The sequence below is a fragment of the Oncorhynchus keta genome, chromosome 2 (genome assembly GCF_023373465.1).
Source record: "Oncorhynchus keta strain PuntledgeMale-10-30-2019 chromosome 2, Oket_V2, whole genome shotgun sequence".
Taxonomy (NCBI): Eukaryota; Metazoa; Chordata; class Actinopteri; order Salmoniformes; family Salmonidae; genus Oncorhynchus; species Oncorhynchus keta.
In genome coordinates, this window is record NC_068422.1 from 30,296,441 (window position 1) to 30,321,395 (window position 24,955).

Genomic DNA, 24,955 nt, shown 5'->3' on the forward strand with positions numbered 1-24,955 from the left:
GGAGGGGGGAGGATTCAGGAGGGAGGAGAAGGTGGCAAAGAGCTTCCTAGGGTTAGAGGCAGATGCTTGGAATTTAGAGTGGTAGAAAGTGGCTTTAGCAGCAGAGACAGAGGAGGAAAATGTAGAGAGGAGGGAGTGAAAGGATGCCAGGTCCGCAGGGAGGCGAGTTTTCCTCCATTTCCGCTCGGCTGCCCGGAGCCCTTCCAAACTTGCTCCCGTGTGCGACCATGGAAACAGCACGTGAACAGTTCATTGCTATTACCATAACTTGGAATGAGTAAGCCAGCTGTCAAAGTAAGGTTAAAAAGATTGATGTTGTGTAAATGGAGGTTACATATTACATTTTGAGGCGATTGGTGCTTTGGCTACGAAACTTTCCAATCAATCTTAATTAAAATGATTAAGATTGTGTGTGCAAGCAAGCAGACACACACACACACACACACACACACACACACACACACACACACACACACACACACACACACACACACACACACACACACACACACACACACACACACACACACACACACAGCCATTGAGGGTCATCAAGTGTACTTTTAGTTTTTGAAAAGAAATTGGATCCTCACCAAAGGGTGTATATTTATGAAACACTTCCAAACCTCTTCTCAGTCATGCAATTTGAAGTAATGGTTCAATAAACTGGGGCCTGTCTGCTGAAACAGCTCAAGTTCACAACAATGGTTGTAGAGCAGAGACCATAGACCTCAATATGGACTTGATTTACTGCCTGTTATGTCATTGAAAATTCAGTTTAAACACCCAATTACCTATGTAGTACACTACTTTTGACCAGGCTCCATAGGGCTCTAGCTAAAAGTAGTCACTATATAGGGAATGGGGTGCCATTTGGGATATAGTCCTAAACTGAATGCTCAAGAACATAACAGGCAGTAAATCACCGTTCCTGGATGTGGGCGATGTTCTCTGATTTACGGACAATAAAATCCCATCTAGTCACAGTAACAAATGGAAATGTTATTAAGATACAGTATATTGCATAATGGTGTGTGTGTGTCCGTGCATGCACATGTCCTAGATTTCAGGAAACCTATTTTCATAACCAAAAAAACAACAACACTGCTGTCTTAAAGTACATTGAAAGAGTAGGCTAACTATTGACTACAACAATCAATGATCTCATTCATTATCAGAGTTATCATGAACAGAAAATGGACATTTTAGTGTGTGACCCCAGTAGGAATCAGAATCACAACCCTGGCATGGCTAGAGCCACGTTTCTACCAACTGAGAAACACAGGACCACCACCAAACATCACAATCCAATGACCTGACGTTTACAATTAGGCAACCCGGACCACTAACATGAATCACTCTCCTCATACAAGCCTGGTGACACGCTGGCATTACACTCTGACTTTCAGGAGGCCATATGTAATAATATAGTTGACCGTGCATTTCACTAGCGCTTTATGTGGTACCGTCCTGATATATACTGATATAGCATTTATACTGTGATGTACTTACTCTGAATAAAGCTATTTTCTATATCCACATAATTCTATTCTCATCTTCTATTCTATTCTGACAAAATAACTCCCCTCCAAACCAACACAGCTCAAACTATAGGTCTATGGACTGGAAGTGGTGAGTACAATGTATTAACATACGATCACACAACTATTACACTGTATATTCATTGATATGGTACAACGATGTAATACGTATGTTATCAGTTGTACATCATCTAAAGTGGGACCGTTATTAATCTCTCTACCACATCTATATTCTTTATGTATCTATGGCAGACATGCATGGTATGACTTCCTTATCACCTACTTATATCACTCACTCACCCAAAAACCCTAGTCTGGACCTCCAGGCCTTCCACAGTGAACTGGCACACACACAAACACACACACACACACACACACACACACACACACACACACACACACACACACACACACACACACACACACACACACACACACACACACACACACACACACACAGCCTGAACCGGTAGGTGTCCTATAGGCCTACCACTCTGAACTGGGTCAGCATGCTGTTCTTATATAGGTTTCATGTTCAGAGAGCCATTTATTTTAGTTGTAGTAGCTATGTTCTCGGTATTCAATTCCCCTATAAAAAGCAGCTTACTTACAATAACACCTCTCCCCAGTGGGTTCCATGTCTAAATAAGTTAGTAGACATTCATGGGAGTAGTCATACAGACATGTACTGTAATATCCCGACTGAGACGTACATGTATGTACACATGCCCTATGAGGGATGGTCACGTACATACATTTCAAGTTTCAAGTTTATAATGTCACATGCACAATTACAGTGAAATGCCTTTCTTGCAAGCTCCAATCCCAACAATGCAGTAATCAATATCAATGTAGAACTAAAAAATAACACAAGTCAGATCAAAAACTAGAAGAAATAAGAAGAACAGGAGAAAGTAAGGAACTACAGATGAAGTCGGAAGTTGATATACACTTAGGTTGGAGTCATTAAAACTCGTTTTTCAACCACTCCACAATTTTCGGTTAGGACATCTACTTTGTGCATGACACAAGTCATTTTTGAAAAACTGAGTTTAAATGTATTTGGCTAAAGGTGTATGTAAACTTCCGACTTCAACTGTACATACTGTGTTCTAGTCTTGGCTCATTTTTATAACTACTGCTGTATACATGTTCTATCCATATACTGTCAATACTGTATATGAATACTGGAGTGATAGAGGTAGATATGTATAGGGATAAGGTAACTAGGCATCAAGATATATGATTAACAGAGTAGCAGTGTCTATAATGATTGTATGTGAGTGGGGTGTGCGTGTGTGTAGAGTCAGTATGGGCATATTATGTATGTGTGAGCAAATGATAGAGTGAGTGTGTGTGTGTTGGAGTGTCAGTGTGCATGAGTGTGTAAGGACTTGTGCATGTGCATAGAGACAGTGCATACATAAGACTCAACTCAGATAGTCCATGTAGCCATTTTGTTAGCTATTTAGCAGTGCTATGGCTTGGGGATAGAAGCTGTTCAGGAGCCTGTCGGTGTCAGACTTGATGCACCGGTACCGGTTGCCATGCGGAAGCAGAAAGAACAGTCTATGGCTTTGGTGGTTGGAGTCTTTAACAATTTTCCGGACTTTCCTTTCACACCACTTGATTTAGAGGTAATAGATGGCAGGAAGCTTGGCCCCAGAAGAGTACTGGGCTGTCCACACCACCTTCTGCAGCGCCATGCAATCGAGGGCAGTGCTATTGCCATATCAAGCAGTGATACAGCCAATCAATATGCTCTCAATGGTACAGCTGAATAACATTTTGAGGATTTGAGGGCCCATGCCAAACTTTTTTAACCTCCTGAGGGGGAAGAGGCACTGCCGCGCCTTCTTCAGGACTGTGTGCGTGTGTGGACCATTTTAAGTCCTTAGTGATTTGGACACCGAGGAATTTAAAGCTCTCAACCCGCTCCACAACAGCCCTGTCGATATGGATAGCGGTGTGCTCTCCCCTCTTTCTCCGATAGTCCACGATCAGCTCCTTGGTCTTACTGACATTGAGGGAGAGGTTGTTGTTCCGGTATCACACTGCCAGGTCACTGACCTCCTCCCTATAGGCTGTCTCCTTGTCGCTGGTGATCAGGCGTACCACCATCGTGTCGTCAGCAAAATTGATGATGGGGTTGGGGTCATGCGTGGCTCTCAGTCATGGGTGAACAGGGAGTACAAGAGGGGACTAAGCACACACCCCTGTGGGGCCCCCGTGTTAAGTGTGGCGGAAGCGATGTTGCCTACCCTCACCACTTGGGGTAGGATCCAGTTGCAGAGGGAGGTGTTCGGTCCCAGGGTCCTAAGCTTGGTGATGAGCTTGGAGGGGACAATGGTGTTGAACGCTGAGCTGTAGTTAATGAACAGCATTCTCACATAGGTATTCCTCTATGTAGGTGGATGAGGGCAGTGTGGAGTTTAATTGAGATTGCATTGTCTATGGATCTTTTGGGGCGATACGGAAATTGGAGTTGGTCTACCGTGTCTGGGATGATGGAGTAGATGTGTGCCATAACCAGCCTCAAAGCACTTCATCATTACAGAAGTGAGTGCTACAGGGCAGTAGTCATTGTGGCATGAAGCCTTAAGTTATTGGGAACAGGAATGATGATGGTCATGTTAAAACATGTGGGGATTACAGACTGGGACAAGAAGAGGTTGAAAATAACTGTGACTATGTCTGCCAGCTGTTCTGTGCATGCACCCTCGAGTATCGTTGGGTCCCGTTGTGTCCCGTGGCCTTATTAACCTGACCTGATTAAAGACTTTACTCACGTTCGCCTTGGAGAGCGAGATCACCCAGTCCTCTGGGCCCTCACGCCCGGCACCATGTTGTTATTGTCAAAGCGTACATAAAATACATTGAGTTCATCTGGTAGAGAGGCATCATTGGGCAGATCACAGCTGGGGCTTTCTTTGTAATCCGGAATGGACTGCAGCCTCTGCCACATGCGGCAGGCGTAGAAGCCTGTGTAATATGATTCCACCTTATTCCTATATTGTCCTTTTGCTCATTTGATGGCTCTGCAGAGTTCATAGCAGAACGTATGGTACTTGTTCTTGTCCTCAGCCATAGCCTCGGGGTTGTACGCAATGGCCCTGTGTGTGGTAGCCCTGTCCTTAAGTTTAGTACCAACCTTGGTGTTAATCCAGGGCTTTCGATTGGGGAAGCAGAAAACCTTCACTGTGGGAACAATGTCGCTGATGCATTTCCTAACGAAGCCGGTGATGGGGGTGGTTAGCTTGTCGATGTCATCGGTGGTCTCAAATCCAATCAGTGCTAGCACAGCAGTACTGTAGCATAATCTCAATGGAGCGAGTCATGGTTACTTTCGATTTAAGCTTCTGCTTGTAAACAGGAAGCAAGAGTACGGAGTCATGATGTGATTTGCCGAATGACGGACGAGGGAGGGCCTTGTATGCTTGCTTGTGGGTAGAGTAACAATGTTCTAGGACTTTATCGCCCCTAGTGGTGAGGGTGACATGTTGCTGGACGTTGGGTATCACATGTCTTAATGATGCAGAATTAAAATCGGTGACAACCAGAAAAGTAGACTCCAGATGTTCGTTTTCCTGTTTGTTTATAGCCTTGAACAGTTCGCTAAGTGCTTGTTACTTTTCTTATCCTGAGGTGGAACGTATACAACAGTCACGATAACAGCTGAAAACTCAGCAAGAAAATCCCACAAAGCGACAAATGCAAACACAAAAGTATGAGACAATATATTAAAAAGAATCATGATACTGTATGTATTTTTTAGGAACACAAACTTTTGAAATTACTCACATTACTCACTGGATACAGGGCTAATTTATCTAAGACAAGGCCATATCTAACTGTAACTGGGTTTGTTGTTATCTATTACACTGTGATACAGCCATGGGCCTTCAGAAGACAACCCTTCCAGAAACAAGAACAGGATAAGTGCATTTTCCTATCCGCAAACAGTGACGCAAATAGTAACATAGCCTCCTCTTAGCGAATGGTGTCTGTGTGTGTTTCTGATATTACACCACAGCTTCTCCGAGGTCTGTTTAATGTAATGTTCTGAGAACAGCGGGGGGAGTATACAATAGTATGCCAAGTATGCCACTTGTGTTTAGTCTATTTCCAGGCATTGGGATGGGGAGATCTCATAAAAGCCTCTCATTGAGATTTTACAGCAGGGTTGTCCCAAATGGCACCCAATTTCCTATATAGTGGGCTACTTTTGACCAGGGCCGATAGAGCTCTGCTCAAAAGTAGTACACTATATATAGGGAATATGGTGGAATTTGGGACTTCACCCAAGAAGGTCAGGGATGACTAAGTGATTGTACTTTATAGAGCTGATATAGACAGAAAATCGAGAGCATGGAATGGGTATGGTCATGTGTGGTGCTAGACAGGTAAGCCAACCAATCAATCCTCACTAGACAGATAAAACAACCAATGATCACAGACATGGAGAGGCAGCCTTTAGTTATTATGCCCGTAGCCTCTGGAATAGCCTGCCAGAGAACCTTGGAAAGACATATTTTTTGCTTTGCATTTCATTAGGGTGCTTTTTAGTGTAGTATATAGTTGTGTAGTATACTTTTATTTTCACTTGCGTTGTATTCCATGTCTGAAATGTGCTATATCATTTAAATAAAGCTTGATTTGATTTGACTAGACAGCTAAGCCGACCAATAAAACGGAGAAACAGGAGTCTTTACATATCCTTAGCCAACCAATAAGAAGCCCATATAATTATATTGATATCTGTTTGTCTAGATTGAGCCTAAATCCCATTGAATAATGTTGTTCTTGCCATAATATAAATATTTTCAAATCTGAATGTTTGAGTTGCTGATCTGTTTGTTGTTTGGCTATGGTTATGGGTTGGGGAGGGGGTGGTGTGTGGGACTCTGGTATGAATGTGTTCTAGTGTTATTAAGACAGCTGATAGCCCTCTGGACAGATGGGATCAGAAATGCTTTAGGGGAGTTTGATTATAGCCTAGTCCCAGATCTGTTTGTTTTACACCAAAAATGACCGTAGGAGTTGGCAAGATGGCACAAACCGATCTGGGACCAGGCTTGTTGAGATGACACTCTGACATGTGGAATATCAACATTTAAATGTGCGCTGCAAATAGTAAAGAGAGAGAGAGTCACTTCAGAGTTGATTCCTACAATAATAAAGTTTCCACATGGAGTTTCACTAGTCCCCTATGAGACAGAGAACCATTCAGCGAATGCCGACATTCTTGGTCGGCTGACACACAACAACCAAGACAAGTCTGCTAGTAGTTTCACAGTAAAACATACTAAGAGACTACCACACGTTTTCTTCATCGAGGACACTTTGCTTTGTAATGTTGATCCACTGTCTGTGTTTGTGCGTGCATGCCCTATGTGTGTGTTCAACACGTGCTTGTTTGCGTGTATGTGTGTGTGTGTGTATGTGTGTGCACCATGCTTTTCTCCTTAGTAACAAGCCCTGCCCCAGACAGCTGCAGAGACTTCTCTCCTGTCAAGCTCTCTGTTTGCCAAACCCTCTTCCCAGTTTCCCACATTCTCAGATTTCCAAATTCCCTAATCCTGACACAACCCTGAATGACAGTGTTTTGGGGAACTGTTGCTGTTCACATAGTGTTTTTACTTGTGCTTTGAAAATGGCTTTCATAGTGTCTTCTGAAAATGTTAAAGTAAATTTGATAATTTTAAAAACTAACTTTCTGTTATAATTCTGCAACCAAATTATCCACTGATAAACTGAAAGTACCAAAATCTTAATCCCAGCAGGCCGTACTCCACACCCATACACTAGCCTAACTCTATTCACAGATCTGGGATCAGCTTACCTCATCCCATACACTTACCCCCATTCAAGAACCTAAGAACCTAAACGGACTATAGATCAGCTGTGATGAGGGCAACAGCTGTACAGCAGCAGCATATGGGCTCCGGGGTGAAGTTTCCCATATGTACAGATCTTGGATCAGCTTCCCCTCCTGCAATCCTTACGACCATTAGTGCGGAAAATGCTAAACTTAATCAAGATCAGCGTCGATGGGCAGCTTCACCCTACAGCAACATACAGCATTAGGTTGCCAGGCCAGTAAATGACAAGGGCAGGTTGAATGGCTTGGCTGAAACACAGACAGACAGAGGTGCACAAATAGCCATCTTATTTCAAAGTACAGCGAGGGAGTTAAGAGTGGACGACTGGAGAAAACGTTACATGGTACTGTCCTCAGTGTGTGTGTGTGTGTGTGTGTGTGTGTGTGTGTGTGTGTGTGTGTGTGTGTGTGTGTGTGTGTGTGTGTGTGTGTGTGTGTGTGTGTGTGTGTGTGTGTGTGTGTGTGTGTGTGTGTGTATATATATATATATATATATATATATATATATATATATATATATATATATATATATGTGTGTGTGTGTGTATATATATGTGTGTGTGTGTGTGTGTGTGTGTGTGTGTGTGTGTGTGTGTGTGTGTGTGTGTGTGTGTGTGTGTGTGTGTGTGTGTGTGTGTGTGTGTGTGTGTATATGTGTATATGTGTATATGTGTATATGCCTCTGCATGTGCTGTTTGCATCTATATCTGAGGGTGTTGCCCAATATGGTTTCTCGATGTACAGCTATAAAGGCCCTTCCACTGTACTTTATGTCTATGAAAAAACTAAATAACCACCCATGCAGAGGCAGTGCCAGACATAGAAATTGAATGACTAGAATACCTATTCCTATTCAAGTTAATGGGTCTGATAGGTGAACCGGCAGCCATATTGAGTGCACCCATGAGTGTTTCAGCCAAATTGCTATGGTTTGAGAGGCTTTCCCCAGTTCTAGTAATTCTAGAACAGTCTAGAGGCAGTAGTGGGGAGTCTAGCGGCTGGCTGTCAATTTGTAAGGAAAAAACAGTCTATTCATAACATTCAGCATCAAGTCTAGTGACCATCAACCCCCACCTTGATTGTCTAAATTAGGCCACTGAATTGACAAGAATGTGAATCATGTGTATTACAGAAACTGTAAATATGCTTAAAATTATGTTGATTTACCTCAGCTAAATACGACCTTCAGTGATCTTCACTTTCTTTCTCTCTCCCTGTAATTCACCCCCAAAAACTCACACTTTCACTCCAGCCCCAGCCAGCCAGAGACAGAGCAGAGCAGTCAGAGACTGCACCTCCCCCAAGTATATTGAATTGTGAGAGAGAGAGAGAGAGAGAGAGAGAGAGAGAGAGAGAGAGAGAGAGAGAGAGAGAGAGAGAGAGAGAGAGAATAAAGGAGAAAGAGAAATGCTAGTTAATACAGCATGCTGGCGCATATATCATTAAGATGTCCAGTCACATCTCAGGCCACTTCTCAATTTTGATGGCAATATGTTTTGAATTCAAGCTACTTCTCATGCACTGCACTTCTTATGCACAGCACTTCTTATGCACTGCACTTTACTTGTTGCAGTGTTACAGCTCGAAAGCAGAAAAATTGATAAGTTGCATTATATACACATATATATATATATATGGTTTAAATGTGGTTGTCGTCTAAAAAGTACTGCTCCTATATTAAGTGTCGTATTTGTGAAAGGCGAGAGAGAGAGAGACAGAGAGACAGAGAGAGAGAGAGAGAGAGAATGAGATATTGTGCATAAAGTCTTAGGACAATAGCACACACTCAAAAATTGGAAAGGTCCACAAACCAGCTTTCCCCCTGTTCCTTTTATAAGCTTATTACATAAGGTTAAAAGAGGAGGTACTGGCCCATCTTTATTCTGCTGTTTATTCTCCTGTGCTTCAATTCCTGTCCGTCCCACTGTTCTGTTACTGTAGACTTAGTCTGCAACCCAAATGGCACCCTATTCCCTATGGGCCTTGGTAAGAAGTAAGGCACTATATATGGAATAGGGTGCCATTTGAGACACATATAGTATAACGACTGAGAGCCGGATTGGGATCGACTACAGTACAGAATATTAAAGTTTCTATTCAAAGAAAAGTTCATGGAAAAATAATAATCTCGGGTTAATACATAATTACCTTTGAAAATCATTGGGATGTGTTTGGGGAGAGAATACAGTACAGAGCAGATTGAAGGGTATAGCTTCTTCTCACGAAGTCAGTTTAATACAGTTGACTCCTGATATATGCAATGGATTGAGGTTGAGGTGAGTGTGTAAACAAAATCAGAGCGTAGAGTAAGTGAGAAGTTCCATTTCAGTATTTTCTGAGAACCAATAATTCACAATACAGTTGAGAAGGAGGTGGGGAGGTAGGATGTGAGCAATCGTGGAAAGACAAATTGAGATAGAGGCAGACTGTAAGGCAGCAGGAAGTGGACAGACGGACTGTTGTCTCAGCAAAACCCAGAGGAAGACTGGGAGACAAGCACACACATACACACACACACAGAGGAAGAGTGGGATTCCTGTACAGAGCCAAACCAGCTGTACCGGGAGGCAGGAAACCCGACTTTTATCATTCTTTTAACTATGATTTCCTCTTGGAGGAAGTTGCTCTCACTGTGTGTGCTTTCTCTGGCTCTATCTCATCTCAGGTCTGTCCCAAATGGCACCCTATTTTCTATATAGTACCTTGGCCCACAGGGGTCTGGTCAAAAGTCGTGCACTATATAGGGAATATGGTGCCATTTGGGATGTACAGTTAGGGTGTAGCATAGTCCCTATCTATCCACTGGCTTATCAACCGGGCCGGCAAACTAACCCAACTTCACACCACCTAAAGTCTGTCTTCATTTCTCACTACAGTACTGTTGAGGAAGGCAGATGTAATGTTTACCTTCTGTCTGTATCAAATTGTCTGTCCATGTCAAAACAAGAGAAAGATTATATATATATATATATATATATATATATATATATATATATATATATATATATATATATAGAGAGAGAGAGAGAGAGAGAGAGAGAGAGAGAGAGAGAGAGAGAGAGAGACAGAAAGAGAGAGACAGAAAGAGAGAGAGACAGAGGAAAGAGACACACAGAAAGAGAGAGACAGAGAGAGACAGAGAGAGACAGAGAGAGAGAGAGACAGACAGACACACACAGAAAGAGAGAGACCGAGACAGAGAGAGAGAGAGAGAGAGAGAGAGAGAGAGAGAGAGAGAGAGAGAGAGAGAGAGAGAGAGAGAGAGAGACAGAAAGAGAGAGACCGAGAGACAGAGAGAGAGAGAGAGAGAGAGAGAGAGAGAGAGAGAGAGAGAGAGAGAGAGAGAGACACACAGAAAGAGAGAGACAGAGAGACACACACAGAAAGGGAGAGATGACACAGAGAGAGAGACAGAGAGAGACAGAGAGAGAGAGAGAGACAGAGAGAGAGAGAGACTCCAAGCAGTGAACATATAGTACAGTATGCAACTAGGATACAATCCCACAGGAACATCACCCCCAGGGATAGCTACAGTATATAGCTACCTCTCCTTGTGTGTGCCTCTACTGCCTATACATCATCATCGTAGGGCCCTGCATTTTGTGCAATCATGTGACATAAGAGAATTACACCAAAATTAAAAGCAAATGTCTGAGGATGGTGCTGGACTATCTGACATGAAAAGAAAAGTGAGAGTTTGATGAAAAAGCTTTAAATAAAGGTTAGAATCCAAGCATGTCACGATTGCACAAAATGGCCTAATCAGGGGTGGCCTTCACTGGGCTACATCATAACAGCCTTGGGTGCCAGTCAGCTTTCTTCTTTAGCCAACTAGTGGTTGTATTGGCAATGAAGAGTAGCCAAACTACTTCAAGGTACACACAAAATCAAATCTGTGTGTATATTAATGTAGGTAGGAGGTTATGGTAATAACAAAAGGAGCACGTGTGCACACAAACATGTTAGGAAAATGGGTGTACCCACACTAGGGGCCAGACTAACTGTTTTCCAACCGTGCAACGCAGAGTCATGCAATTACATATCATGTGTATTTGATTATGTAGGCCAGCTCCCCAACTCTTCTACCCAACCAATACAACAGCAAACAGAATCCTTCGAACAAAACTGTTTACACAATCACCACAGTAAGACAGAGAAAAATGACCATTTCCACTCTTGTTTCTGGAGAGGTCTCTGCATTTGCTCCATTGTCGAATGCCAGAAATCTGTAATGGAAGCATTTTATTTTTCAAGTTTTTTTCTAGTTAGGTTTACGCAACCGTTAGGAAGGAGTTTCCATTATACACAAGCAACCCTGCCAGTGGTGACAGCATTGGACTCTTTAAATGTTTATCACCAGAAGACAGTTCTTTATTGTATTTATTTATAGGGACAGTGCACATTAATCAACATCAATATTACAATAATGCAGCATCCATGTAAATGTGCCGGGGTTAGCCAAAAGCTCATTTGCATCCTTGTCCCAGGGGCAGGTAAGAGAAATTACACTGCCATATTAAAGACAGTTCAAACAGCCTTCTGGTGTGATGTAATGATCCCAGGATTACTTCACAGTGGTGTACACACACACACACACACACACACACACACACACACACACACACACACACACACACACACACACACACACACACACACACACACACACACACACACACACACACACACACACACACACACACACACGTTGAAAAATGGCTGCCATCATCACCCCCATAACAGACAGAACAAAGTAAGGTGTGTGTTTGTGCGCATGCGTGCGGTGTGGCGTGCCTGATGTATGCTCAACATCAGGGGTGTTATTATTGCTTAATGTGGTCACATTCCACATTCGGCAACAGATACCATGATGTTTGGAGACGTCTTCACCCACATGGTAGTGACTTGGCCATAAGAGGGTCAACTTTATTACCAAAAGTTACACAGATACCACGTAGACTACTATTTTTGTGGACCCCAGGAAGATTAGCTGCTGGATGAGCAATAGCTAATGGGATCCTAATAAACTAAACCAAGAAACTATTCCTATCTTAATTTATCTAGCTCTGAATAGGATGAAAGTTGATCAGTGAGACAGATATCAAAGAAGAGAAAAGGAACAAGGCCAAGACGAGCATCAGTGTCAGTGTTGATAAAGAAATCACATGAAGCCCATTGATCTGACACACACACAAAGCTCTCTTTATCCAGCCGGGATAATATGCCTTTTCCTCAAATAGTGATCATGGCACTGGACTGTGTCTAATATACACTGAGTATACAAAACACTAAGAACACCTGCTCTTTCCATGACAGACTGACCAGGTGCAAGCTATGATCCCTTATTGATGTCACTTATTACATCTACTTCAATCAGTGTAGATGAAGGGGAGTAGACAGGTTAAAGATGCACTATGCAGAAATCGCTCCGCCATTTCCTGGTTGCTAATTACAGTTTGTGACAAAACGTGTAGAGTATCTTTGTGTCACATCTAAAGCGTTGTGAAACATATTTTCCATAACCTAAAATATTGTAAAATATTGTATATACAAAACCAAAAGTAAAAGACGCAAAATCGATACTTAAAAATGGGAAGCATAGAAATAGTGCACATAGAACAGATCGACCACTTCTTAGAGTTGCTTTCAATGAGAATGACAGATCTATAACACATTCTATGTGCATTTGATCAGGTCACCCCAAAAGTAACATATTTAAAAAGGGTTTTTAAGCCTTGAGACAATTGAGACATGGATCCTGTATGTGTGCCTTTCAGAGGGTGAGTAGGGAAACACAAAGGATTTTGAAGGGGGTATGTGTCAGATGTGTGCGTACTGGTAGCAAAGTCAGAGATTTGTGAGGTTAGACAAAAAAAATGTGATGCCAGGCATTTCACAGTCTACAGTGGTACTGCATTGTCCACATTTCAAAATATTTGCCCTCTCTGTCTAGCCAATCTAAATAAAACCAGATAAAATGTTAATTTGTCACATGCTTCTTCAACAACAGGTGTAGACTAACAACGAAATGGTTACTTGTGGGTCCTTTTCCAACAACGCAAAGTTGAAGATTTTTTTAAATCAAATAAAAAAATAGAAATAGTGACGCGAGGAATAAATACACAGTAAATAACAAATGACAATAACGAGTAAAAATAACATGGTTATATGCAGGGAGTAGCAGCACAGAGTCAATGTGCAGGGGTACGAGGTAATTGAGGTAGCTATGTACATATAGGTAGGGGTAAAGTGACTAGGCAACAGGATAGATAATAGACAGTAGCAGCAGCGTATGTGGTGAGTGTGAAATGATGGGTGTGTGTGTAAATGTGTGTGGCATCAGTATGCATGTGTACATGTGTTATGTGTGTGTGGGCGTATGTAGTGCGCGTGTGTGTGTGTGTGTGTGTGTGTGTGTGTGTGTGTGTGTGTGTGTGTGTGTGTGTGTGTGTGTGTGTGTGTGTGTGTGTGTGTGTGTGTGTGTGTGTGTGTGTATGTGTCACGCCCTGATCTGTTTCACCTGTTCCTGTTATTGTCTCCATCCCCTTCAGGTGTTGCTTATTTTCTCCAGTGTATTTATCCCTGTGTTTCCTGTCTCTCTGTGCCAGTTTGTCTTGTACGTCAGTCAAGTCAACCAGCGTGTTTTTCCAGTAATCCTTTTGCTATTCTCTTTTTGATAGTCTTCCTGGTTTTTACCCCTGCCATACTCTGGACTACTTTCCCGCCTGCCTGATCATCCTGCCTGCCTGCCCTGACCTTGACTCTGCCTGCCCTGACCTTGACTCTGCCTGCCCTGACCTTGACTCTGCTTGCCCTGACCTTGACTCTGCCTGCCCTTGACTCTGCCTGCCCTGACCTTGACTCTGCCTGCCCTGACCTTGACTCTGCCTGCCCTGACCTTGACTCTGCCTGCCCTGACCTTGACTCTGCCTGCCCTGACCTTGACTCTGCCTGCCCTGACCTTGACTCTGCCTGCCCTGACCTTGACTCTGCCTGCCCTGACCTTGACTCTGCCTGCCCTTCAGTACCTTTAGGACTCTAGACTGGTTTTGACCCTTTTGTCTCTCCACGACCATTCTCTTGTCTTACCACTTTGGATTAATAAATATTGGAAGACTCCAACCATCTGCCTCCTGTGTCTGCATCTGGATCTCGCCTTGTGTCATGATAGTATGTGTGTATTGGTGTGTCAGTGTAAGTATGACAGACCCCCCCCAGACACACACATCGAATTCCAGCGGAGACATTTTCCATGTGTTAATCCCTGTACAGGGGGGAGACATGGCGAGTGGACGTCAATCAATGCATCAGTTTAATTAGGGAAACATCCGAGGCGGAGCTGGCGATTGAGGCCACCAAACAAATCATAAACGCAAGTGGAAGAAGACATCTTGGCTGTGCACCAGATGGGGCAGCCAGGCCCCAGTGAAGGGGGCATTCTGGTCATAACCCGGGGAGCGACCTCATTCTCCAAATAAAAGCCTGTTTACATAACACCTCGGTTGCCCTGTGACAGCAGGCAGAGAGGAGAAGAGGAGGAGAGGAGGAGTGAGCAGAGAGAAGAGAGAGATATGGCTGCCCCCGGAGGACAAGTCCAATGAAAATGCCACCAGCATTTCCTCTTTCGTCAAACCAGAGAAGGATACAGGAACAAAGAGGTGAGTTATACCATTGCAGTACACACACAAAAACACATGCATGCACATACATAAACATGCCTCAAACAGCCCACCCCCCGACACACACAGCCCATCCTCCTCACACACACACACCACAGGAAGACCGATCACAGAACCCCTTCCTGTGTCTCTCTGCAGCTCCACTCAGCTGTGTCATTCTCTGTTTCCTGTCGGAGCCCCCTCCCTCTCAGCCACACCAACCAACCAGAACCCTGTTGATCCACACTAACCAAAGACCCCACAAGGGCAGCCCTCTCTGGGGGAAAGAGAACAGGAATAGTGGGGCTTTGGTCTCCACCCAGTAACGACGGAGAGAGGAGAAAAACATAACGAGAAAGGCCACTGGGAGAGACTACAACACTGTACCTAGGAGGATAAAATCATTGACTAAGCTGGAAAGGACTATTACACAGATCGATCTCCCAGAATTACGGGGCAGGGGGAGGAAGAGAAAGCGAGGTTGCAGCATGTAGAGTAGGAGAGAGAGAGCGATAGAGAGAGTCATAATAATATGATTCTCCACACTGCTGGACCCAGATCAAAAACCCAGCAGCGGGAGGCCTGTGAAGTCAGATCCTGCGCCTTAAGTGTGTCCGCTTGATAAACATCACACAGGAAGGGGACACTCATTCAGACCTGGGTCAAATAAATACGTCCGTCTAAGACTTTCAAATTAACACCTGAACACCTCCCTCTGCAATTGGATCCTGGACTTCCTGATGGGCCGGCCTCAGGTGGTAAGGGTAGGCAACAACACCGCCGCCACGCTGACCCTCAACATGAGGCCCTCAGGGGTGTGCTTAGTCCCCTCCTGTACTCCCTGTTCACCCACAACTGCATGGCTAAACACGACTCCAACACCATCATCAAGTTTGCTGATGACACGACGATGGTAGGTCTGATCACCTGCAGCGATGAGACAGCCTAAAGGGAGGAGGCTCCACATTGATCTGGTACTGGTACTCCCTGAATATAGCTCCACATTGATCTGGTACTGGTACTCCCTGTATATAGCTCCACATTGATCTGGTACTGGTACTCCCTGTATATAGCTCCACATTGATCTGGTACTGGTACTCCCTGTATATAGCTCCACATTGATCTGGTACTGGTGCTCCCTGTATATAGCTCGACACTGATCTGGTACTGGTGCTCCCTGTATATAGCTCCACATTGATCTGGTTGATCTGTATATAGCTCCACATTGATCTGGTACTGGTACTCCCTGTATATAGCTCCACATCTGATCTGTATATAGCTCCACATTACTGGTACTACTCCCTGTATATAGTCCACATTGATCTGGTACTGGCTCACATCTGGTTGATCTGGTACTGGTACTGGCTCCCTGTATATAGCTCGACACTGATCTGGTACTGATACTCCCTGAATATAGCTCCACACTGATCTGGTACTGGTACTCCCTGTATATAGCTCCACATTGATCTGGTACTGGTGCTCCCTGTATATAGCTCCACATTGATCTGGTACTGGTACTCCCTGTATATAGCTCCACATTGATCTGGTACTGGTGCTCCCTGTATATAGCTCCACACTAATCTGGTGCTCCCTGTATATAGCTCCACACTGATCTGGTATTGGTACTCCCTGTATATAGCGCCTCATTGATCTGGTACTGGTACTCCCTGTATATAGCTCCACATTGATCTGGTACTGGTACTCCCTGTAAATAGCTCCACATTGATCTGGTACTGGTGCTCCCTGTATATAGCTCCACACTGATCTGGTATTGGTGCTCACTGTATATAGCTCCACATTGATCTGGTACTGGTGCTCACTGTATATAGCTCCACATTGATCTGGTACTGGTACTCCCTGTATATAGTTCCACATTGATCTGGTACTGGTGCTCCCTGTATATAGCTCCACACTGATCTGGTACTGGTGCTCACTGTATATAGCTCCACATTGATCTGGTACTGGTGCTCCCTGTATATAGCTCGACACTGATCTGGTACTGGTGCTCACTGTATATAGCTCCACATTGATCTGGTACTGGTACTCCCTGTATATAGCTCCACATTGATCTGGTACTGGTGCTCCCTGTATATAGCTCGACACTGATCTGGTACTGGTGCTCCCTGTATATAGCTCCACACTGATCTGGTACTGGTGCTCACTGTATATAGCTCCACATTGATCTGGTACTGGTACTCCCTGTATATAGCTCGACACTGATCTGGTACTGGTGCTCCCTGTATAGAGCTCCATTCTTGTGTGTTTTATTCCTCTCGTGTTACTATATATATTTTTTTATTATTTTTTTTAACTGCATAGTTGGAAAGGGCTCGTAAGCAAGCATTTCAAGGTAAAGTCTATACCTGTTGTATTCAGGCACATGTGACAAATTAAATGTGATTCGATTTGAAATACTTGAGCTGTGCTTAATTCATAGACATATCATTTGATTTAGTTGATCAAATTATGATTTACTTCACTTGGTACAATAGAACCAATGGAGTAGTCCCCAATGTGTAAACTACATGCTAAATCAAGCACACCTCAAATATTTTCAAGTATTGGACATACGCATTGTGTTTGGAGTGTCTTCAATATATATGATGTATGTGTGCGTTGATGGGTGTCTGTGTAGCCGCATGTAGGGGGGTGAATAATAGTAGATAAAGCCCAGGAGAGGGCTATGTAACAGAGATATGTTCTGTGTTCCAAATGGCAGGGAATAGGGTGCCATTTGTGACGAAGAAGTGGTTGAAACACACACACACACAGGAGATCTCATGTTTTCCGTGTATCCGTTGGCAGTTTAACAAACAGTTGGGGAGACCTGACAGAACCGCTGTGATTTGAGTTACACCCATTCACACACGCACACACACACACACACACACACACACACACACACACACACACACACACACACACACACACACACACACACACACACACACACACACACACACACACACACACACACACACACACACACACACACACACACACAGGGGATCTGATGTTTTCCGTGTATCCGTTGGCAGTTTAACAAACAGTTGGGGAGACCTGACAGAACCGCTGTGATTTGAGTTACACCCATTCACACACACACACACACACACACACACACACACACACACACACACACACACACACACACACACACACACACACACACACACACACACACACACACACACACACATTTGAGTTCCGCCCTCGTAGGTTAGCTGTCCTGCTGACAGATTGGTTTAATAGCAGTCTAATGTCGAGGGGGTTTGGTCGTAATAAAACAAAAGCTTAACATTTCCACTGACTCACTATAATGCAATTAGTGCCCTGCAACTGCTGCCCTCCAACCAACCGGTTCAATGCTTTAAATACACAGTGATAACTATTAAGCACATCAACACAATAAACGTCAACTTAATTCATGAAGACATTCCTAATACAAGGATTAGCATTGATTCAGTCAGGTCTAAACAGCTAGAAAGCTCTACAATATACACACAATAAGAGCAAGAGAGGGTGAGCGAAAAAGAGAAAATATCTGTCACCACAATTAAGTGTCCTTGTTTCAAAAGAACATATTTCCATGCAGTTTGCTTTTACTTTACAACACGTCGTAAAGGGAGACCGAACGTTCCTCAAAGTGCCCGTATGTGAAAACCACAATAGTCATTTTGTGGTCCATAATCTCTATCTCAGTATCACTAGCATTTCCGAATGCTATTTCAGTTGTACTATTGTGACATGTTACGCCATCATAGTGTGCATAATATGGCATGATGTCAATATTGTAATTCTTGCGTCATATCCATGTACAATTATTTATACTGTATTTGAGGGTGCATTTACACATGTATCATTACTAGAAGTAGGCTATCATATATTGTGGTAGTTTTGGATACTAAAAAAACATAATTCAATGTCTCGCATACATACAGTACATCATCCAATCAATAGGTCATTAAATCCACTAAACTAGAATGAGTTTACTAGTCAAATTGCCAATGTCAGATGTTCCAAGCCTGTTCCACACATTCTATTTCTAGTGGTAGATCAGTAACATCCGTACCATAGAGTCCTGGGTGTTTTCATTATGCTGACACATCGAATCTGCTATTTTGATCTAAATTGTAATTATTTCGCCACTATGGCCTATTTATTGCCTTACCTCCCTAACCTTTCTACATTTGCTCACACTGTACATAGACTTTTATATTGTGTTATTGACTGTACGTTTGTTTATCCCATGTGTAACTCTGTGTTGTTGCTTTTGTTGCACTGCTTTGCTTTATCTTGGCCAGGTCGCAGTTGTAAATGAGAACTTGTTCTCAACTGGTTAAATAAGGTGAAATTATTATTATTTATTTTTTAATTCTGTTGCAAAAAGTTCCTTAAATGGAAGCAAACCAAATGAAACAGGGAGGGACCTACCTGAATTTGTCCAATAGAAACACTTGTTTTTCTCTGTTTGCTTCCGTTTGGTTCTTAAACGGTAAACGTTTTCTGTGATGAATTCACTCCGGTACTGAGTCTGTTAAACAGAGGAGAGCTCAGCTTGGACCCCAATGGTCACACTCTGTTACCCATGGGACCTCACAGCTGGAACTCGCTGCTAATTTGCCATGGTTAGACTTGTTTTCTTTACAGAGAGACCTGCGTCATAAAATACTAAAATATTTGAAAACCGAGAGGCGAAAAGTATGAACTATGGGATATTCTTCCCATCAAACAACTTTTTTATGTCCAAACCTTGCCGTTGAAACACTAACCACTTTGATTATGCATTCAAAGCTGTTTCAACAAGATTACACACTCAAACAGATACAAAGGAATGTTTTTCTTTGAAAGTTGTGCATACTACCAACCTGGCACCTGATCGCCCCTATAGTGACACGACACACCGATGTGACCAATAGACACCTTATGTCTGACGTTTAAGCAGTTACAAATACCTTAACTTTGTGACAGAAGAAATGTAACAAATTAAATCTCCTGGCTAATGATTCAATGAATTCTGCTGATGATAAAATATATTTTGTATACATACATCAGTTATATAACCATCCCTGCTGGTTCCTTACTCTGATTGGTTTCCCCTAGGTACAGATCTAGGATCAGTCTCCCCTCCCCCAAATCCTAACATTAACCATTAGTGGGGGAAATGCTAAACTGACCCAAGATCAGCAACTAGGGGCCAACTTCACCCTACTCTTCCTCCCTCATAGTGAAGTTCCGTCTGCACAACTAACACACACTCATGACCACAGAGGACATAGGACTGTCTGTCTGACAATTAGGTCAGAGCATCACATAGATGCCACCGCCACACAGCCATTGGTCAACTTGAAAGGGACATGATTGGCTGGAAATATGATCACACGCCATGTTGACTCTTGATGGCAGCCAGTAGCATTTTGAAATCAAAAGATACTGAACCAATAGAATTAGAGGTAGGACCCCCAAAAATGGATGAATGAATGAACGAACAAACATGCATGTGAATGAATAAGGACTGTCTCGGTCTGTGTCCTACCTGGGGGCAGTCTTTGATGTAGTGGCCCTTGTTGAAGCAGAGGTGGCATAGGTAGTTGGGCGGGGGTCTTTTGCTGGGCTTGCGGGGCTCTGAGGAGAGGGAGAGGTCGGAGAAGTGGTCCGTCAAGGAGTTGAGTCCGTCAACAATGTTGTTGAGCGAGTCGTATGGCGAGACATTTTTATATACCCTGTTATTCAATGCCTGGAACAGGGAGAGACAGGAAAACATGGTTGGCATATTGCGCAGGGGAAAACACATGACAAGAAATGTAGAATAAAGGAAGATATGAAAATTAGGTGATGATGCCTTTATTGGAGTAACTTAATGCAAAGTTTGAAGTGCTGCGTGTTCTTCCTAATGTCAGGATTTTAAGGATTTCTTATTCCATCATTACTTTTGTGGCAGAGCACCGAGCTTTATGTTTCTGAAGAACACCTGCAACTTCCCTCTATCATGCTTACAGAGTAGTTTGACAACCTATGGATACATGATACCACTAATGAAACAATATGGATTTTTTTTGCATTTGCGATGCTTGTTGAGTTTAATCACCAATTTCCGTTGACTGTCCTATGCCCTCCGTCTTTTCTCTCATTAAATTCAGCACATCTGGCGCTCAGTCCAGCTGTTGCTTATGAACTGGAAAAGTACTGGGGATGCCACAAAGGAAGACAGGACTTTAGAGAAGGATGGCTTACAGTAAACAAGGAGAGAGTGAGAGAGAGAAAGGGAGACATGGTGTTCATAGCCTGGTCCCAGATCTGTTTATGCTGTATTGCGTGACAATGGCTAGATAGGAGTTGGCAAGACAGCACAAACAGATCTGAGACCAGGCTGTTATGTTCCCAGATCTGTTTGAAGTATCACGCCATGAGGATGGTTTGTGGCTCACTCTGAGAAGTTGTGCCAGTCAATTGTTGCGTGAGATTGGTGCTCCAGTATCTGCTTAATGCACTCTGAATATCAATTTCCATTAGCAAACTGAAGGAGAGAATACATTTTTAAAAACCTTTTATTCACTTTGTCCTCCATTTGAAATATTGGCATAGAAGTGACAATTAATTAGGTAAGTAGGTTCAACCTCTGTTTACGGTGAGGGACAGGAGTTTTTCCTGCATATGACATGCCCCTTGTAATAGGGCCCAGAGTTTTTCATGACCATGAGACCTAACCCTAATTTCTAGGCCTATTTATAGCTTTTCCTAAGAAAAACTCCAGGTCCTAGTTATGATGACCTCTCCTCTTCAATGTATAGCCCACTGTTAAAACTGAGACATGGAAGGAATCCAAGCTATATGGCAACACTGTCAGAGTTATGGAAAGTTACTGGAGTCTTTGTGAATGATATCTCTCCTTGGAAGAACTTACGTTGTTATGTTGATGTCTTATGTTGCATAGCACAGAAATCTTACACTTGGCAACAGTGTAGCAGAGGTCGGCCCTAGCCCGGGAGGCAGTTCAAATCAACTCTTATCAGCACCTGTGTGTGTGTGTGTGTGTGTGTGTGTGTGTGTGTGTGTGTGTGTGTGTGTGTGTGTGTGTGTGTGTGTGTGTGTGTGTGTGTGTGTGTGTGTGTGTGTGTGTGTGTGTGTGTGTGTGTGTGTGTGTGTGTGTGTGTGTGTGCGTGTTCATTTACTAGATTCTACCCTGGATAAATAAAATATTAGCTTTCTATCTTTCTTTATGTTTTCCATGGCTTTCCATCTGCCATTGATTTTATCCACTGCCTGTTGATATTCTGCTATTGTTCTTCCTTGTGGAAGTTGCCAGTTCTATCTGACAAACATATTATGCCACATTATCTAGGGCCAGGAGTGTTTACTGACAACGTGACCCGATCATGAAAAAGGGTCAAGTGGTTGGAAAAAACTCCTGGCCCAAAGACAGAATAGTATAGATAGTGTACACTGTATATACAGCTTTCTGTGCCTTGATATGCCTTACTATCAAATCAGTGAAGGCAGGTCAACCATACAGTACATTAGCCATTATATAAAGTGACCATAGAGCCCCTCTCTTCCCCTCTCCTGCTTCATATACTATGAGGCAGCGAGTGGCCAAATTGTCCCCCTGTGGACACCTGATGGGGATTGAGCTACCCTTTGGGCCCTGGTCAAAAGTAGTGCACTATAAAGGAAACAGGGTGCCATTTGGGATGCAAACCTCACCTCATCTGAGTAAGTGGCTGAATTCACAGGTCCACGGATGAGCTGTACACACCAGAGGAGGGAAACACTGCTGTTCGGTTGCGTCCCAAATGGCATCCTATTCCCTATATAGTGCACTAGTTTTGAACAGTGCTCATAGTAGGCAAGAATGATTTTTGGACACAACTGTTGATATACTCTATTTCTCCAATACAAATAGTGTAAGTGATCAGAGTAGCATCTACCACAGGATTGCAAGCAAGGAGATCAGGGGTAATCCAGTGTCTTGTGCAATATTCAATATGGAGCATAATCTTCAGCCTGGAATCCAGGCCTGTTTTGTGCCAACACTTAACTCCTTGTCACTCCGTGTAATACAAGTAATATAAATACTGCTCATCTCTGTTCACAACCACTCATTGTCCTCACATCATAACCCCTTAAAGGCCTAATGCAGCCATTTTCATATCAATATCAAATCATTTCTGGGTAACAGTTAAGTATCTTGCTTTAATAGATTTCCATTCAAATGGGCAAAAGTAGCTTTTTAGCAAAATACTATTTCTCAAGCAAGAATTTAGCAATGACTCTTTAGGAGTGGTCTTTTAACCAATTTACCGCATGGTGATGTCACCATGGAAAGACGAAAATCCTGTCCATGCCAACCTGCTGATTAGAAGAACCTGTGTGGATTGTATTTTGAACCAGAAACTTTCAGGAAATAACATAGATTTTTTAAAATTCATACAGTTGAAGTAAGAAGTTTACATACACTTAGGTTGGAGTCATTAAAACTCGTTTTTCAGCAACTCCACAAATTTCTTGTCAACAAACTATAGTTTTGCCAAGTCGGTTAGGACATGACACAAATAATTTTGGCAACAATTGTTTACAGACAGATTATTTCACTTAAAATTCACTGTATCACAATTCCAGTGGGTCAGAAGTTTACATACACTAAGTTGACTGTGCCTTTAAACAGCTTGGAAAATTCCAGAGAATGATGTCATGGCTTTAGAAGGTTCTGGTAGGCTAATTGGCATCATTTGAGTCAATAGGAGGTGTACCTGTGAATGTTTTTCAAGGCCTACCTTCAAACTCAGTGCCTCTTTGCTTGACATCGTGGGAAAATCAAAAGAAATCAGCCAAGACCAGCCAAAATTTGGACACCTCCACAAGTCTGATTCATCCTTGGGAGCAATTTCCAAATGCCTGAAGGTACCACGTTCATCTGTACAAACAATAGTACGCAAGTATAAACACCATGGGACCACACAGCAGTCATAGCACTCAGGAAGGAGACGCATTCTGTCTCCTAGATTTGAACGTACTTTGGTGCGAAAAGTGCAAATCAATCCCAGAACAACAGCAAGGGACCTTGTGAAGATGCTGGAGGAAACAGGTACAAAAGTATCTATATCCACAGTAAAATGAGTCCTATATCGACATCGACATGACCTGAAAGGCCGCTCAGCAAGGGAGAGGCCACTGCTCCAAAACCGCCATCAAAAAAACAGACTGCGGTTTGCAACTGCACATGGGGACAAAGATTGTACTTTTTGGAGAAATGTCCTCTCGTCTGATGAAACAAAAATAGAATTGTTTAGCCATAATGACCATCGTTATGTTTGGAGGAAAAAGGGGGAGGCTTGCAAGCTGAAGAACACCATCCCAACCATGACGCACGAGGGTGGCAGCATCATGTTGTGGGGTGCTTTGCTGCGGGAGGGACTGGTGCACTTCACAAAATAGATGGCAGCATGAGGTAGGAAAATTATGTGGATATATTGAAGCAACATCTCAAGATATCAGTTAGGAATTTAAAGCTGGATCACAAATGGGTCTTCCAAATGGACAATGACCCCAAGCATACTTCCAAAGTTGTGGCAAAATGACGTAAGGACAACAAAAAGTAAATGTATTGGAGTGGCCATGACAAAGCCCTGACCTCAATCCAATAGAACATTTGTGGGCAGAACTGAAAAAGCGTGTGAAAGGAAGGAGTCCTACAAACCCAACTCAGTTACACAAGCTCTGTCAGGAGGAATGGGCCAAAATGCACCCAACTTATTGTGGGAAGCTTGTGGAAGGCTACCCAAAACGTTTGACCCAAGTTAAACAATTTAAAGGCAATGCTACCAAATACTAGTTGAGTGTATGTAAACTTCTGACCCACTGGGAATGTGATGAAA

General features: G+C 43.0%; 1 protein-coding gene across 1 annotated transcript in view; it reads right to left on the minus strand.

The window, feature by feature from the left end:
- Window positions 1-24,955, minus strand: part of LOC118399087 (zinc finger CCHC domain-containing protein 24-like) — a 61,910-nt gene that overhangs the window by 32,620 nt on the left and 4,335 nt on the right. The window contains exon 2 of the mRNA XM_052475058.1: window positions 20,617-20,817. Within this exon, the coding sequence (XP_052331018.1) occupies window positions 20,617-20,817 (201 nt within the window). The remainder of the gene's footprint in view (window positions 1-20,616; window positions 20,818-24,955) is intronic.